Source organism: Asterias rubens, chromosome 2 (assembly GCF_902459465.1).
Source record: "Asterias rubens chromosome 2, eAstRub1.3, whole genome shotgun sequence".
Taxonomy (NCBI): Eukaryota; Metazoa; Echinodermata; class Asteroidea; order Forcipulatida; family Asteriidae; genus Asterias; species Asterias rubens.
The window spans coordinates 24,655,900-24,675,206 of record NC_047063.1 but is presented as its reverse complement, the minus strand read 5'-3'; the positions used below and the strand labels follow the sequence as shown (position 1 = coordinate 24,675,206).

General features: G+C 39.4%; 1 protein-coding gene across 1 annotated transcript in view; it reads right to left on the bottom strand.

Annotated features, from left to right (window-relative positions):
• Positions 1-18,623, bottom strand: part of LOC117307087 — an 89,784-nt gene extending 71,161 nt beyond the window's left edge. The window contains exons 1-2 of the mRNA XM_033791742.1: positions 18,592-18,623; positions 3,192-3,344 (exon numbers count right to left, since the gene is read on the bottom strand). Of these exons, the coding sequence (XP_033647633.1) occupies positions 3,192-3,255 (64 nt within the window). The 5' untranslated portion in view covers positions 3,256-3,344; positions 18,592-18,623. The remainder of the gene's footprint in view (positions 1-3,191; positions 3,345-18,591) is intronic.
• Positions 18,624-19,307: the final 684 nt, after the last annotated feature.

The following is a 19,307-nucleotide window of genomic DNA, read 5'->3' as shown; positions in this document are numbered from 1 at the left end:
TAACAAACCTGTGAAAATTTTAGCTCCAATTGGTCGTCGAAGTTGCGAGATAATAATGAAAGAAAAAAAACACCTTGTCACACGAAGTTGTGTGCTTTCTGATGCTTGATTTCGAGACCTCAAAATCTAAATCTGAGGTCTCGAAATCAAATTCGCAGAAAATTACTTCTTTCTCGAAAACTACGCCACTTCAGAGTGAGCCATTTCTCAAAATGTTTTATACTATATCAACCTCTCCCCATTACTCATTACCAAGTGAATTTTTTATGATAATAATTATTTTGAGTAATTACCAATAGTGTCCATTGCCTTTAAGCTTAGCTTGAAAACTAAACATCTTTGTGAAACAGATAATAAAATGAGAGAGACGTTGCGAGGAAGTAATGTAGTGAGTTTATATCCTGGATCTGCAGTGCAAGCCAAGCCCACTTTTTACACTGACTCACACTGTGTACAATACTCAGGTTTTGTATGATGTATGCAAGAACAGTTTAAAGATGCTTTGTCAGATTTTTGGCTGATTTGACCCCAAAATTTTGATTTAAAATTCAATAGGTATTTCGATGGGGGTCGAGAAAGTTACAAGATTTCATTTAAGCCATTGCTCGAGAAAGTCCGCCAATTATTAGTAGCAGTAAAATAAAGTGCTAAATGTTTTTGTCATGGTTCCTGACCTTTAAAAGTAAAAGCTAAACTTGTTTTCGTTAGAGCGGGTGATACTCTTTGAAATACCATTCACTCAAAAACAATCAATTTTTTAATGTTGGGGGCCAAAAATCTGCCATAGCATCTTTAATGGACGTCGCTTTTTTACGCACCTTTCAACGGACTTAGAGGTCTTCTCGTGATAACAAGATTCTGGCAGAAGAAATGTTATTGACTGATGAAATGGGTGATTTAAAAAAATAAATTACACACGAACGTACGCAGCGTTAACGTCTGACAACTGGCAATCTCAGTGATATACGTCGCTTATTCTTAATCGTGTATCTACGAAGCCATTACGTACTATAGCTATTAAAAGTTTGCTGGAGATGTTAATGGTACGAGTCTGTTAAGAATTTGACAAGTATAAAAATTGATTTGCCTATATTTGTGATTTTTTGACAGATAGGTTATAAAAGCGACGAATTGTTTGTCGGACACGGTGGGTGTCACATCCCGGAATTTGAATTTAGCAAAAACGAGACATAACCTTCGGTAGTTTTGTTTCATACACACACAGGAGAGGGTCAATCACACGCAATATCCACAAATTCATTTACGAATGAAACTATTTACATTTATTTACAAATCTCTCTATTTACAACACAATAATTATTATTTATACACGAGAGCAATAATAACACAATCTGCTTAGAAGTTGTCACCACACGGAGGCTCCACCCGTAGTGTTTGTTTGGGTGCGGTACGTGGGGTGTCGGCACCAGGCCCGCCGAACACCAAGTCCTTCCCGTCTATAACAACTCTTTCGTTTCGTCCTTCCGGTTTATCTACATCTATCTCTCTCTTCCACCATGTGCGGTTCTCCCTTCACGGGTAATAGTGGGGTTTCTTCTCCCAGATTGGGACCAGGTCGTCCTTTCGATCCTGGCATAGAGTAGTATATGTACGCCAATGAAACTGCTTTTAATGATCAGTTTACACAATATTATTTAGGCTGCACTTGACACTCTCGGAGCACTCAATTGCTCAATCAATAAGATATACAGAATTTAATCTGGAAACAGCTCAGTTCTCAATAACTGGCTGACATTCGAGGCTGACAAATACACCGTCCTCTCCTCTGATCTCCAGTCGCAAGTGCCCACTCAATTAATATTTTCTCCAGACGAAGGATTTTTGAAACCCGCGAAAAGGTGTACCCCGTGACTTCAATGTATTGTTACCAAAAGGGGTGCATCATCGAAACAGAAGCACTACTGGCCCCATATAAATTACAGCCAATCACAGACGATTCTATCAGCCTTACGTAACTCTCATTCATAAAAATGAAGTCTAAGAACTTTACGGGCCCATTGGCAATAAAACCCAAAATCTTGTTACTCTGTAACGCAAACTTAACTTTGTACAAAAAGTAATTTCTCAAACTAATTCACTTCGTGACAGTGGGTTGCACTTAATAGTTTGAAATTATATACGGTTTGTCGGACAAAATAATTTGTTGAGATTTGGTCAAATTGTTTGTCAGACATTGCGTTTCAATGTCAGACGCATTATCGGCAAGTCCGCAATTTACAACTGCACGTATTAATTCAACGTAGCAGAGTCTACCGTTGCTGCACTGATTAATGGGAAAATCCGTTTTAAGCTCCGTAATCCAACGACACATGTAAACAATCCCATTGATATAACCTCATTCTACTGCACATCTAATTCAATCTTTATTGCTTTGCATAATATCGGGACCTATAGTCACGAACTCGATACACTTGATATGGTACAATCACTATATTAAACGGGGTACATATTCGTTTGGTAACCATTCATACAATTAAGTCAATTAAAACTACAACAGCTTTCGATTAAACCATTTTGAGAATCAAAATCATCATGGGATGTCAGTTTTGATGCCACACATTGTGATATTGGGAAGCGTTGCTGCAGTAACGATTCTCAGAGTGTGTATTCATGAGTAGGAGTGTAACAGTTCCGTCCTATGGCCCAATTTCATAAAGCTGCTTAGCGGCCGATGTTGTGCTTACTGCACGATTTCCCATTTCATAGCGCTGCTAACCGTAATAAGCAAACGAAAAGGCGTGCTAACCATACGGTGTTTATTGCAACAATAAAAATCAATAAGAACGCCCAAGATGACCGCCTTTTTTCTGCTAACCTATGATATATGCTTGCACCTTAGCACACAATTTCAGTAAGCCGTTCTTACCGTTAAGCAGCTCTATGAAATTGGGCCCTGGCCTAACCCCAACATGTAACCAGTGGTATATTTGGGATTGATTATATACAATGTACTACCAGGCATGACATTTCGGTCCACAAGAAACGAAAATGAAAACTTTATTAAATACTTGCATGTATTTTTTTGTGAAGGCTCATGTTATTTAATCCAAATTGGTAAAAAAAAATCCAAGGGCAAAAAAAAAAATCGAAGATCAGACTTTTAAGTCTGATCTTAAAAGTATAGGAAGAACATTATGCCTGTGTACATTTTACTTCTGGATAATATTTACCTTCGGCACAGAGCGCCAGACCAATAACGATGAGCCAAGACGAGACGAAACCGTGGTGGTCCATGCAAAGGACCCGACTATACCGTTATCAGACACCTCAAGACGGTACGGTACGGTTCTTGGTTGCGGCCGTCAAAGGAAATAACTTCACTTCTGCCGGGAAAAAAAGAGAACAAAACTAATGTTAACGAACTGTTTTGAACCCAAATTGCACGCTTCTGCGGGTACTGATAAATCTAGCCAAGGCGAAAGACGTTGAGCATCGAAACAAAAACCACCGGCTCCTTTAAGAGTCAAAACATCGACACAAAGATCATACCAAGGCCGATCAAATTTAGAAGTTTGTTTTAAAGAGTGTAGACGTATATTGTTTTCTATTTAGCTTATTACGGTACCCACTGTTTAAAAAAGGTAGATTTGAACTGTCTCACCGGGCAATCTCGGTGGTCTAGTTGGCAGTATGCTCTAGAATAGTCATGGCAAAAGTCGTGGGTTCGAATCAGAACACGTATTTACTTATTACTTAAGAAAATAATTCTTAAAAACCTGAACGACATTAATTATTTATTTGTTCAAAATATGTTACACGTAGCAATCCTACGGCTCCCTGTTCTTTCTTTTTTTCTTTTTTTCTTTTTTAACAAACGTGCGCGTTCGAACTGTGTGAAATGATACAAACTCTTTAAACTGAAGTGTTGAATTCACACTTAAACTGCAGTCAGTGACAACTTTATAACGATAATATTTCAACAAATAATATACAATTACTTTAATCTTGCAACTATCCAGATGAATTTACTTTTACAACGAGTTGTCACACTCACATAAGCTTGTATGTATACGCCTGCAACCGTGGACCTCCTTGTCTCTTTCTTTTTTACACGTTTTTCAACTATTGACCCTTGCCGAACTGTGGACCCCATTGTTCTCTTTTGTTATGTACCCGGTCTGAAAGTGTATACCTTTTTACCGCTCCCTTTAAAATGTTGAATTTAAAACAATTAGTTTTTAGAGCAATAGGGCGATAGGCATGCTACGATCATCATAATTATGAGGGAAACTGGTTGAAACAGTAACCAATTTCTTTGTGACCTAGACCCACATCAACACATGAAGAACAACAAATTAAAATGAAATTGGAATAAACACCGGACTTGGTGGCCTTCGGAATACTATATATTTGTTTAGGTTTGTTTTAATTGGCTAGATACATACATTGTTTAGGCTTATAAATGCTTTGTACTTTCAAGATGGTCACTAAAGTAATGTACTTGGACAAAGCGAGGTCTTATAAGCAGAATTATGCGGGCACCCTTTTATGATAGGCCTACATATTAAACACAGAAATATTGATACAAAGGTTGATTCTGAACTAGCATGTAGTGAGACCTGCTTTTATTCATTTAAGCGGATAAGGTTTCATGCACGCTTTCCTGTATAGGTATAAACGGTCAGAAATTAATACATTCTTAGAAGAAAAGGAAAAAAGTGAGTGTACTTGCGGAAAGTATCGGCTTTTAAATCAAGAACAAAAATTGGAAGTTGGCATGTTTATTTTGTGATCACAGATCTTCCCCATTTTTTCCCTTTACGAATGAGTCAAAAGCACGCAGAATATTTCTCAAAGAAAACGTTTAGACTCTTCTTATACAAAAGGGGCAATTCATCATTGTTTTAGTTTTTTTCTTTTTGGGGTTAGATATAAAGAACATATGCTTAAAGGGACCCTTGGATCGAGCGAGTTGGTCAATTAAAATCTTTTGAATCCGTTTGTTATAAAAATGCATATGAAAGAGTCATTTAGAAAGATGTTTTAAAAGTGGAATAACTATGGGTGCGTTCGTTTAGCTCCCCTGGGTCAACCCCGGTGTGTGGCGGATTTTTTTTTCCAGGACAAACGTGGGTAATTATCTGCACACTTTCGTCCTGGGAAACAAAACGCCGCACGATGGGGTCGACCCAGGGAAGCTAAAGAACGCACCCATTATTACACACAAACATGCCTCGAAATTGCGTGTTTTTCCCCTTAAGTGCGGATGCATTGGAGTGAAATATCCCATGACATTTGAAAAATTGAATTTGGCGTCTTTATCCCTTTAAACGATGTGAAAATGATCAAGAGCCAATTTAACAAAGAGTTAAGATCGATTTTAAACAGTACGTCAGGTGGCTAGGTTCTGTATAGAAGGGTATCATTGTATATCATTGTTGTATATCAATATTTAGTCGGTTTAGGGGTTTCGGGCCGTTTGTTTGTCTTTAAACGGTATCGTATTATAGTCAGATAAAAAGCATACTGAATATTAATCGCAACATAGCAAAACTGCACTGAAGCCAAGTTCAACCTGTTATAAACCATAACGACTCTTGTTTCAATTTAGGAGATGGAAGGGGGTCCAACAAAGTTGTATAAAACTCTATCTGCGCCACGCCTAGTTTAAAGATACTATGTCAGATTTTTGATTTGAAATTCAATACGTATTTTGATGGGGGTCGAGAAAGTTGCAAGCTTTCATTTGAGCCATTGCTCGAAAAAGTCCGCCAATTATTAGTAGCAGTGGAATAAAGTGCTCAAAATTAGTTTTTGTCGGCAATAAATAACGTGACCAATACTTATGTGTTTTATAAGAAACGTCTTAATCCCCATTTTAATAGGCTTGTGGACAAGTCATTAATAAATACCGTGAAAGCGTCCATCTCTCCACAATGGGTTCGTTTGTTTAGCTTCCCTGTGGGTCGACCCCGGTCTTCCCCCGGTGCGTTCGAATAGCTTTGACGTCATTCCAGGGACTCACCGGGTCAGCCCCCAGTGCCCTGCTTGTGGACTGGGTCACTTGGGGGCTGGCCCCAGGTACATGACGTCACTACCCCGGTGAGTGATGGTTCGTTTAGCTCTTGTCAGGGGCTCACCCAAGTGAGCACCGCGGGGTCGACCCAGGGAAGCTAACAGAACGCACCCATAGTATTCGATGATGCTCCTGACCCCGAGAGACATGCTCTCGCGACTACGGTCGATCCCGTATGGGGCTTTGATGGGAGCCAACAACCTTGCATGAGAGCAGTGGTCTTAGAAGAGCGGTCCTCGATCGCGCAGTGCTGAATAATGGGTGCGTTCGTTTTGCTTCCCTGGGTCGACCCCGGTCTGCCCCGGTACGTTCGAATAGCTTTGACGGGGATCACCCGCGTCAGCCCCCAGTGCCCTGCTTGTGGAGTGGGTCACTTGGGGTGACCTCAGGGAGCATGCCGTCACCACGAGAGGGCTAGTGTGATCGTTCGATTAGCTCTTGCCAGGGGCTCACCTGAGTGAGGACTGCGGGGTCGACCCGGGGATAAACGATCGCACCCAATATGAAGCGTCACCGTCAGTCAACTCGACAAACATTTAACGACTTGTAAACAAGTCTACCATCGGAAAGAGAAAACCTTGTTGGAAATAAAGGATACCTGACTTGGGTTGGAATGCAATTCACCGTTACTTTTCAATATCAGTCTTCACTTCTGCTTCCGGGGAGTAATATATGTTCAGTAATTATGTTCGCTATAAGGGGCACTTGAATCTTGCACAAATCACCAAGCTTCGACCGGGATAAAGTGTCAATGTGTCGACAGTAATGCGTTATTGATCGTCTTTCAGTCCGTAGGCTGTGTTTCTTTTTAAGTGTTTTATTGCTGTGAGCTAATGAAGAGTGGTTTATGCATGCGTAGGTAATATGTTTTAAACTAAGCCTGGTTATTCATTTTCATAATTCAGACTGTAAAACGCACTTTTGAATTTCATTAGGTTGTTGTCAATAAGAGAAGATTTTGAAAAGGGGTGGTTTATGTATTTTATGCGTGGGAAGTATTTTCACTCAACCTAGTCATTCGTCTTACAGAATTCAGTAAAAATGCGTTTTTGAATATCATTAAATTTTTGGTACACAATGAGCAGAATTGTAAATAGCTTTGTTCTTTTCTCTTATACTTTGTACTATTTTTAAAGAACTTCCTGTTTATGTTTCAAGCACAATTGTGAAGTCGTCGGCTCCAGAGCTCTGCAGAGCAAACGTTCACAAACCTTCCATATAGTCCCTTTCACATGAGAGCAATTTAGCAAGGGTCCCTTGATAAATTGGAGCATTGTTGTAAAAATTTACAAAATGTACCTCGTGTGAAAGGGCAAGTATTGGAGTGTCCAGGGTCCCGTGTAACATCTTGTCCAACATTGCTACGCTGTGTCCGAGGTCAGGACCTACGACAGTTTTCTGTTTAAGGACACTGGACACTGTGGTGTTTCTCAACATATGCATACAATAACAAAACTGTGAAAATTTGAGCTCAATTGGTCATCAAGGTTGCGAGATAATATTGAAAGAAAAAACACCCTTGTCACACGAAGTTTTGCGCTTTCAGATGCTTGATTTCGATACCTCAAATTCTGATTCTGGGGTCTTGAAATCAAATTCGAGTAAAATTACTTCTTACTCCAAAACTACGTTACTTCAGAGGGAGCCGTTTCTCACAATGTTTTGTATTATAGCCTCTCCCCATTACTCATTGCCAAGTAAGTTTTTGTACTAATAATAATTTTGAATAACTACCAATAGTGTCCACTGCCTTGAAATAATGCAAAAAAAAATAGTTATTGGCCTGACGTTTCGACCCTTAGTAGTGTCTTTCTCAAAGGCTAATACATGAATGGGGTTATAGAGAGCTCACAGAAAGGAGCAAGGTGTAAACAATGAATATGGAGGCAAAAGGGAAGATGAGAGGAAGGGGCTGGATTGACCATCACACACAAGAAGATGGGAACACAAAGGACAATAACAAGGTGGGAAGATGGGAAATGAGGCAGGCGGGAGAAGATACCACAGATATTCACCCTTTCAGCCTGCCTCATTCAATAATTAGTAGACCGCTCTATTATTCTGATATCCCTATGTTCCGACCACTTCCCGAATAATCCCGCGTGGTTTACACATTAGGGTTAGGGTCTATGGGGCGCCGTATGTCAACTAATTGTTTAGCGGAGTTTTTTTTTTTCAACATGTTGTTTTCATCGTGGTTTGTTAAACTTAGATGTAAGCCGCAGACAGTGCGGTCAAATATGTTGAGGTTTACATAACATGAATAACACAATCAACGCTTAGGATTTATGGTCTAATAAACCAAAAACTGAGTTAATCATCGGTTTTGAGACCTTACGGAAAATGATTGATATAGCGCAAATCTGAAGACATTGATTTATTTTGTGGTTACCATACCATGAATAATACAATCAACACTTAGCTCAGACGACTTGTGTGTATAATGATTCTTGTATTTCGATATAAGTGGCTGGAATGGTACTCGCAACGCTTTGAGACCGTAAAAGGCGCTTTGTTGAATACGCTATATTGAATGATTGGTTTGCATCACAACTGAAACGTGTTCTCACCATGAACACTAAGAAATCAACCATAGAAAGTGCTGTCAAATTTGTAGTGGTTTACATACTATGAGTAATACAATCAAAGAGTAGTCCATGTGGCTTTGTGTCTAATGATTTTTTATCAAAAAAAAATCCTATAAAGTGGCCGAAACGGTAAATCAGCGCCTTGTGACCGTAATGAAAAGGCGCTATATTAAAACTTCTGTTGATTGATTAAATTAGCTTTCATCTGAAGACACTTGATAATGGTTTACCACGGTTTGTTACACACCAAGATGTAAACCATTTGAGGTTTATCATAAATAATACAATCAGAGCTTAGAAATTATGGTTTATCATCCATAAATTGAATACAATCATAAGGGAATCAATGTGTGGTGAAGATGTTTTCAACTAATGGTTTAAACCCAACGAGGCCTGGTTCTTGATAGTTTTACCGAGACGGAGTCGAGGTAAATTATCAAGAACCAGGCCCAAGTAAGTTTTTATGCTAACAATATTATTATTTTGAGTAATTACCAAATGTGTCCAGTGCCTTTAAATGAGGTCTTCGAATTTCAATGTGTGGCTCATTCTCACATGCTGTTTTGCCCTTCTGCAATTACCCCCTTTACCACTTATTGACGTCAAAATCGCATCGCATTCGCAGGAATTAAACGGGATTCTTCAAAAACGCGTCAACGAACACTTCATTAAAACATCATCCTATTGCAATACAATTAAAATACGATCACTGGATAATGGGTCGCTGGCATTTTTGAGTGGTTCAATCCATAGAGCTGTACGCACAGCTGGCTTCGTGTATAAAGGTTTTATATTATTGCGGTATAAGTGTCCGTAATGGTAATCGCAGCGCTTGGTGACCGTAAGGAAAAGCCGCTTTATTAAATACTCCGTTGATTGATTTACCTCACATCTCAAGAAAACTGACATGCGGTATAATAACCACCTGCAACTCATGCTGAAGAAATATTCCGGAAAAACAATCTTGAAGACAAAATAATCTGAACACTACTTGGGAAAACATAGATTAAACAGAGAAAGTCTGAAACTACCAATGACGTATTTATCACCTCCCAAAGGATTCTGGTACTTTTTCAAAATGTCCAAAGATTTACATTCAACTTACAGGGTTTAAAGGTAATGATAGTGGAAAGCTTCCCTTCAGTTATTACTAAGTACTGTGTAGTTTTTGAGAAATGGGAAAACAAGTCACAAAGTAGTTTTAGTCTCAGGAAGACGAAAATTATTATAGCATATAAAATCCCATTAACCAGTTATGATATTATACCAAAACCAGGGCATAACTGTTTAAACACGTTTTACTTGCTAAAACTGATACGAAGATTATTTGTTTTACTCATTTCTCAAAAACTACAGAACCTCAGTGAGTAAAATTTCAAGGGACGCTTTCTACTATAATAATCTTCAAACTGTGTAAGTTTAATGTAAATCTGTGGACATTTTGTTTTGTGTTTGGGAAAAGGTACATAGACCCTTTAAAGGAACACGTTGCCTTGGATCGGTCGAGTTGGTCAATAAAAAGCGTTTGTAACCCTTTTTTATAAAATGCATATGGTTGGAAAGATGTTTTAAAAGTCGAATACAATGATCCACACAAGTTTGCCTCGAAATTGCGTGGTTTTCCTTTATTGTGCGAACTAACACGATCGGCCATTTATGGGAGTCAAAACATTTACTCCCATAAATGGCTGACCGTGTTAGTCGACGAGGTAAAAGCAAAACCGTGCAATTTCGAGGCATGTTTGTGTGGATCATTGTATTATACTTTTACAACATCTTTACAACCATATGCATTTTATAAAAAACGGTTACAAACGCTTTTCAAAGACCAACTCGACCGATCCAAGGCAACGTGTTCCTTTAAGTCAGTCTGGAAAAACTCCAGAACTTAATGACCTAATGAAATCTTTGCAAGTGGTTTTTTAGCTAAGGAGAACCTGGCTTTCTTGATTACAATTTTTTTAAAGAGTCACAACCAGGTATCTTACAGAAGGGAGCTTATTTAAAACATCTACAATTTATTCCTGTAAAATATGACTAAGGAACACAGAATGTGAACACTAATCATCAAGAAAGGATTACAAAGTACTCGTAGTGTTCATAAGGCAAGCTTACTAGCAAGTAACTCACTTTTCAACAATGTGAGTATAGACCATGTGATCTTTGTCTACAATAAGTGTGACCTTGACGTTCTTTGAGTATTCTGGCAGGCAAGATACTATACACTGGTCCTATATGGGAAAGTTGACATTTTGTGTCATAATTTCCACATAAAACTGTTGATGTCCACTCGGTATAGTTTTATGAATGACTTAACTAATCTGTCTAAAGTTAACTCCCGTCACACAGAATTGCTCACTTTTCATCACCTAAAACCTAGGACGGATGCTTATAAATTTTCTACCATTGTTCGCTTTCCTAAAATGTTCTCAGAGCTCACATTGGATACCAGGAATGTTTTGATTTTGGAGGGGTACAAGTCATTTCGTATGAAGCTGAGGGGGGAATTTTTAGTATGTTAATAGTGCTAGTGGTTTTAATTGTTGTTTTCTTTAATAATTGTCTAAGGGGTCTTTGTGCTTTTTTGGGTGGTGTTTGGGGAGGCTCTCTGCTATCATTGTCCTCGGGCCCAGTGGGTTGGCATGAATCTGTGAGGGTGCACTCTGTGCCAATTTTGTTTTTTATTTTATTTTTCTGAGGGTTTTTAGTCCATTCTATGTTTTTTTATTTTCAATTGTTGTCCCTCTTATCGCTGCGGTGTTTTGTTGTGCGTGTAGTTTTTTGTTTTCAATAGTCTGGTTTTGCTAGTGTTTTAATGATTTCTATTTTGTGATTCTAAAATGTTTCAATGTAATCTCCTTTTTATATTGTATAATTATATTTTTATCGTTGGCAGGGGTCTGGTTTTACACATCTTTTGATGACAGTTTTATACTTTTGTTTTAACCTTGACAGCCCCTGTACAACTTGTAACTATTGTGTATGTCTAAAGATTTAAAATAAATAAATAAAATAAATAAATAAAATAACACCAAGAGTTGTGAAAGTAAAAGCTGACAAGTTTTTGAGATGTGCCCCCTTGCATTATATCAAAATTTTATCAGAATTAGACAGTGCAATCTGCATAACATATACGATTTTATGTTTTCTTCCATTGAGCTGTGTACAAATCGTGCCTGCAGGAAGTCCAGGCTCTGTGGCTCTTTTGTAAACATGTCCAAGTCAGTGACGTGAGATCGTCTATTTATACTGAGCTGACTGTGAATCTCCACGGAAATAAATGTGAGGTCAAAGATACTGGCAGCATCCGGTCAGGCAGGTATCGGGCACTATTCACGAGCCTCATATAAGAGTGACGTCGGATGCTGAGGCTATAGGGACTTTTCGTTTTCGACGACGGATGGTTCTGCGACGGTTGTTCAGCTAAACGTTGTCGTTTTCAGCACAACGAAGATTCATCCAAAGTACTGTCGTAGAAATTGAGGGACGACCGTCCTCAAAGCCGACGCATGCGCAGATGACGCCAAATGTCATCTTACCCGTCGCAGAACCATCCGTCGTCGAAAACGAAAAGTCCCTTATAGTCTTGCTGGTACAACACGAAGAGTAATAGGAATAGACAATGATAATGGAATGATGAAAATGAAGTGCAGTCTCCTTAAAAAATGGTTTTTATGTAGCACTTTTGTCAGGTTTTGCAAGCGTGATGCGACACGGCAGCCAAACTTGACCCTGGAGGTCTGCTACTTCCGTATACAGGGTGTTTCAAAAATAAGTATACACTTTGAAAAATGTATTCCAAATGGATTTTTGTTAAGTTCCCCACAATCTGGCACTAAGTATTGGTAAATCAAGGTCATAGCTTTTTAATTTCTACCAAATCGATCCTCAACTGTTCCGCATGAGTGAGCACTAGCTAATCACTTTTGTCAAATTTTAATTGGCTTGCGCACGAAAGTGAAAGGATTTTAACAGAATTAAACATCTTTGTAGGGAAGGTGAGGCATGTGCTTTGTTGCTCACAAATTCGCTAAGAAATTGGATGATTCCTCAGTCCTCCATGAGTCTACCAAGTTCGGACGCAGACCAAATTGAAATCATCATTGGAAATGCAACATTGGATGTTTGCAGCAGATCGACCAGATCGTTTTTTGTCAGATTCCGACTTGCACCAGTAGCCTGGTACTTCACAAAATGTTTGTAAAGTGTTCCTCGTGTTGAACAGCGAATGTTTGTCGGAACCCTTGAAGCACTGCAGATATGCTGTTAGTTTGATGGTACTCTGATACCAGAAAGGATCGGTGCGGTGAACGATCCATGTTACAAAAGTACTCAATTCAGTGCATAAATGTTGAAATGTACAGAGATGACTAGCAGTTTATACCAAAGCTTGACATTCTGTCATGTCACATCATTGAAAATTTGTGGGCAGCAAAGCACATACCCCACCTTCCCTACTAAGGTGTTTGTTTTCGGTTAAAATCCTTTCACCTTTGTGCGCAAGCCAATTAAAATCTGACAAAAGTAATTATCTAGTGCTCACTCATGCGGAACAGCTGAGGATTGGTTTGGTAGAAATTTAAAAGCTATGACCTTGGTCCACCAATACTTAGTGCCAAATTTTTATAAACTTATAAAAAATCCAATTGGGATACATTTTTCCAAATGTATACTTTTTTTAAACACACTGTAGTGACTGTGCGGCAAATACATACACCATGGTTTACAGGCAGTGGACACTATTGGTAATTACCCAAAATTATGAGCATAAAACCTTACTAAAAAACGAGTAATGGAGAGAGGTTTATAGTATAAAACATTGTGAGAAACGGCTCCCTCTGAAGTGACGTATAGTTTTCGGGAAAGAAGTAATTTTCAACGAATTTGCTTTTGAGACCTCAGAATTAGATTTTGAGTTCTCGAAATCAAGCATCTGAAAGCAGATATCTTTAGCACACAACTTCGTGTGACAAGGGTCATTATCTCGCAACTTCGACGACCAATTGAGCTCAGATTTTCACAGGTTTGTTATTTTATGCATATGTTGAGATACACCAAGTGAGAAGACTGGTCTTTGACAATGACCAATAGTGTCCAGTATCTTTAGAATAACACTTATTGCTACAAAACATTGGTGTTATTGTAAAGGGTTGATTTCACCAAGGACTTGAAGTGGGAAACGACAGGGGAACTCATCGGGGTGGCTGCAAACCGAGTAGACACAAATTTTATCTAGTTTGTGAAAAAAAACTTTTCTTATTGCTAACTTCTTTAAACAAATTGTTGTTTTGGCCTTTTTTTTGAGAAATCTTTATGAAATATGGACAAAAATGTGAGTTTGGTGTGAATCAAATTTAATTGGAAAAAAAATCGTCAATAATGCAGAGCGCCCCAACGGCCGCAACGCATGGGACATGATGATGACACTGGGTGCGTTCGATTAGCTTCCCTGGGGTTTGGTCGACCCCGGTCTTCCCCTGGTACGTTTGAATAGCTTTGACGTCATTCTAGGGGCTCCCCGGGTCAGCCCCCGGTGCCCTGCTTGTGGAGCATGTCACTTGGGGCTGGTGCATGACGTCACCATGAGAGGGTGAGTGATCGCTCGATTAGCTCTTGTCAGGGGCCCACCCGAGTGAGCACCTCGGGGTCGACACAGGGAAGCTAATCGAGCGCAACAATGTTAATTTTGACTCTCTCTCTCTCTCTCTCTCTCTTCGTTATCCACAATGCGACAAGACAAATGGTGATATTTGGCGTCACGCTTGTGCATTGTGTGTTCAGAAAATATGAAAAGTTCTTTATAGATCTACAGCCAACCACCCTGCTTTCTTAGACATAATAATAATAATTTATTGAACTTATATTGCGCTCTCTCCAGGACCAGCCTGTTCGAGGGCGCATGACAGAAAAAAATTGCAAAAGATTAAGAAAATGACATACAATAAGTTAAAAGTGTAAAAAGTACACCCGTAAAAATATATAAGCAAAATAGATAAACAATTTTACAAGCCAAAAAGTGCTTTAACACCATAAAACAATAAAAAGGCTGTAAAAGCAATGCAACTTTGATACAAGAGAGCAACACTCAAATAGAGACCGTAAAATTAAAAGTAAAATACATCAAATCACCAATGAACACAAACATTTGGAAATTGCAGCAAATATAGATACGGATGAAGACGGATTTAAAAATGAAACTTGAGAGCGAAATCAAAAACATGGCAGCCCACTTGAAGAGCGCCCTAACTTACAGTTGACACGGGAATCATGTTTGTCAACTACTTGCAGAACGTTTACACACGTCGAAATCATGTTTGTCAAACTATGCCTATCTTTCAGTTTGCACAATTCGGAAACATACTAGACTTGTGGACAAGTCGTTTATGGTCCCACGCGGTGAGATAGTCGAGTTGCAGCGGTGCTCTCCACGCGAACTGCTGGTTGCGCGACTGTTGCGCTGGGAGCAGGGTTGAAGCATAGACATAGAATTAAAATAACTAGACTGGTCGCGCGTACATACGCGCCATTGCCTGTTTAGAAACAGTTTTTGTTCGCCATGGACGTGGTAAAAAATTCACGTTCGAAAGGCGACGCGCGAAAATGAACACGGGAGATAGGCCTTGACGCGCTAAATGTCACGTGCTGACGGCAAAAGGTCACGTGCTGACGGTAACGCACAGAAAATCTACACGGAAGATAGGCAATGGCGGCCCCCATGCCAGAACCCGCGTATGTACGCGCGGCCGATCTAGTTATTCTATTCTATATCTATGGGTTGAAGTCGGGCAACGCGCAGTAGTCGCGCGGAGAGAGCACCGCTAAAACTCGGCTATCTCACCGCGTGGAACCATAAACGACTTGTCCACAAGTCTAGAAACATACTTGTCAAAAAATATACTTTACAGCTTACAATTCGGAAACATGTTTGTCAAATTATACTTACAGTTGACACATTCGGAATCATGTTTGTGAAAGCTGCTGGAAAGATACTATTAGATTGTCAGTTACAATTTTGGGACGGACGGCTGATACGATAACAGTGTTTGACAAAAATCTTTGCTCGGATTAAGTATTCTCCTGCTGGCAAGGTTTTGACGAGAATTGCAGATGTCGTCTCCTAACACCAAAATTGTATTTACAGAAATAGACAATTGTAATTGAACATCTGACGCGTGTGTCCATTTGTGACAGCTGTATTGTGTTATTGTACTACATGATATTCCGTGTACAATGATTATGCCACAAACAAAATGATACCTGCACAATATAGTTTTTCATGAGAGCCGGGACCTTTTTGAATGTTTTTCCAAGGACAGTTTAAACAAAGAAGCATGGCTACGCCAACTTGGTGGTTAGAACGTGTTTTAAAGAATCATTGTCTAAAAAATGTAATTTTTTATTATAGGTTTTCCCGGCCAATTTCATCAAAATCCGGGTCATTTTAACTTCTGGCTCATTTAATTATAGGCAGCAAGAATCATTAAATATCGCAAAAGCCAGCAGCAAGAACTGCTCAATCATTCAATTTAATTTATGAGTAAACATTTTTGAAAAGTTTGCATTCAAATTCAAATTCTACGTTATGTGTGCTTTCTGATTTGTAAAGCTGCCTTTCAAGGCAGATGCTTTAAATGAAACTTATTTGGTAATTCTGAGGGACTGTAGTTTTTTAAAAATGAGTAAAACAATGTCATGAAAATACTTTTCGTCTCAGTGATCATGAGACGAAAATTATTTTAGCATGTAAAATCGTATTTTCATGACATTGTTTTACTCATTTAAAAAAAAATAGTACACACCTCAGCAAGTAATATTCTCAGAGAAGCTTTCTATACTATCATTACCTTCAAACGGTGTAAGTTTAATGTAAATCTGTAGACATTGTGTTTTGTATTACAAAAATACCCTTTAAAGTGACCTTTAAGAATGGTCAATGTATAGTCGTCTATGCCCTTAAATGAAATTGTATGTGCATTAAGAGCTTAAAAGAAACCCTAGTTCGAGGGGATTACAAGAAAATGCATGAATTTGAATGCATGTTAATGAAATTAAATGATTTTTTGCTGAAATTGGCCGGGAAAACCTATATTTCGAGTCATTTGATACAAGGGCCAATTGAGTTGTTATGCCTTTCAATTGAAGAGTAAATTCAACATCCTCCAGATCCACACACTCTCCTCTCCGACCATGGAGGAAGAAACCGTGACCGGAGGATCCTCCAGTTCCACACACTCTCCTCTCCGACCATGGAGGAAGAAACCGTGACCGGAGAATCCTCCAGTTCCACACACTCTCCTCTCCGACCATGGAGGAAGAAACCGTGACCAGAGGATCCTCCAGTTCCACACACTCTCCTCTCCGACCATGGAGGAAGAAACCGTGACCAGAGGATCCTCCAGTTCCACACACTCTCCTCTCCGACCATGGAGGAAGAAACCGTGACCGGAGGATCCTCCAGTTCCACACACTCTCCTCTCCGACCATGGAGGAAGAAACCATGACCGGAGGATCCTCCAGTTCCACACACTCTCCTCTCCGACCATGGAGGAAGAAACCGTGACCGGAGGGTCCTCCAGTTCCACACACTCTCCTCTCCGACCATGGAGGACGAAACCGTGACCGGAGGATCCTCCAGTTCCACACACTCTCCTCTCCTACCATGGAGGAAGAAACCGTGACCGGAGGACCTGATTTATTTCCGAAGTGGTTTAAAATTAGATTTAACTCTAAATCTGCATCAGCTTTACCACTCAAACTATCTATCTCCGTAGCATGCGTTAATACCATTCATCAGATAGTCATTGTGTTATGCCACCTAGCACAATCAACAAAGACTTAACTCTATGAAGATTCGCCTAGGAAACCTAAATGTCAAATAAAAGGGTTTTCTGAAACCCGTGAAAACCTAATGATCTAATGATCTAGCCGGAGGTGACGTTTTGCCACATCATGAATATTCATTTCTTTGAGGAGGTTCCTTCACTATTTAAGTCTTGCCTCCCAGCTAGCAGTTATTATCATAATAATATACTTCGGTAAATTTATGTATAAGTAATACGAGTAATGCTTGACCTTTTTGTTCCACCCATGTTTTACACTAACCTCAAGCATTCTTCCCGCAACACTGCTGCTGACAAATCTTTATATAACCACAATGCACAAGTTGTGTTCTATTTTCACTTAAAGCCATATTGGACCCTTTCGGTAAACAGTATTGTCCAAGGCCCACACTTCGTGTATCACAACTTCTATATCAAATAACAAACCTGTAAAAATATGGGCTTAATCGGTCATCGGAGTCGGGAGAAAATAACAGGAAAACCCACCCTTGTATCCGCGCGTTTCGCCGTGTCATGACATGTGTTTAAAATAAATCCGTAATTCTCGTTAACGAGAATTTATATTGTTTTACTGTTTTCTCAAAAAGTAAAGCATTTCATGGAATAATATTTTAAGAGAAGTCTTTCACCATTACCTTCTGTAAACCCTGTAAGTTATTTGTAAATCTGTGAACTTTTTTTTGGTTTCTGTACCGAAAGGGTCCAATGGCTTTAAAACCTGAAAACTCAATTGTTAATTCCTTGTAAGTGCTTTTGTATATAACGGCCATGTTTTCTGTCTTACACCTGTTTTTCCCCCTGTCTTTTCATGCATGTCTGTCATTGTCTGTCCGTCCATAGGCCGGGGAACAAAAGCTATTGCTTGTCTCCGGACCTAGATGTTGCCATTTTGTTTACTTTTGTATCTGTCAACTTGATTAAAAAGGTTTTGGAATTCATTTTGAATTATTGTGAATTAAAAAAACATAAAATAGACGAATCGCTGGATTAGTGGCACATTTTCATCGTCTCTGAATATTTAGGAGGGTCATACAAGGGTTTATTTGTACATGTGCACTGCGATATCAAAATAATTGTCGTGTATAAAATAAAATACACTATCGAATCTCAAAGTAAAAACACTCACCACAGTCGCAGAGCAGATGTTTCCTAGCTGACCAAGAAAGGAGTAAATAAGTACCAAAATGGTATCACGATACTTAAGATACGACCTCGAAGCAGACGGTTATGTCCCACAGTTTCCCGCCAAGAGCTAAGTTGTATAATAACACGCGGCGTTGTTGCATTGCAATACGTCACAACATGGGGTATAGCGCCCTCACTGCATTGGTCGATCCTGAGAATAAAGACAGGTATTGGTGTTACAGAATCGGCGATTTCATTGGATAAACGTGAAGTGACGTAAGCACTTTCGGTCGTTTGCATGAAGCAGCATGCATTTGTGTTTTTATTGTAAGCACGTTATACGCAGGATTTGACTGTGAGGTCAAGCTTTGGGACGGGGGTAGACGTAGGCTCAAGGCAGCTATCTCTCAGGCGTGACCTTCACGAGCTTCGAAGTGTGACGTCAGATGTTCAGACTCCCACGTGTGGTTTGCATAAAGGAATGATAAGTAGGATTTGAAACTTTGCATGGTGGAAGTAAGATATAGAAAAGTTTGCGGTAACACCATGTAATAACAATCTCTCAATGAGTTGGGGTGGTTCTGAAAAGAACCGTTGGATTAAAGGAATGATGTCCTGCGATGCCCAAAGCACTGTCGTTTAATCAGTCTTGCTTCGGGCATTTCCCGATCGGTACAGTCATTGTTTCTTGGAATATTGAAGAGGCTGAAGCTCCGG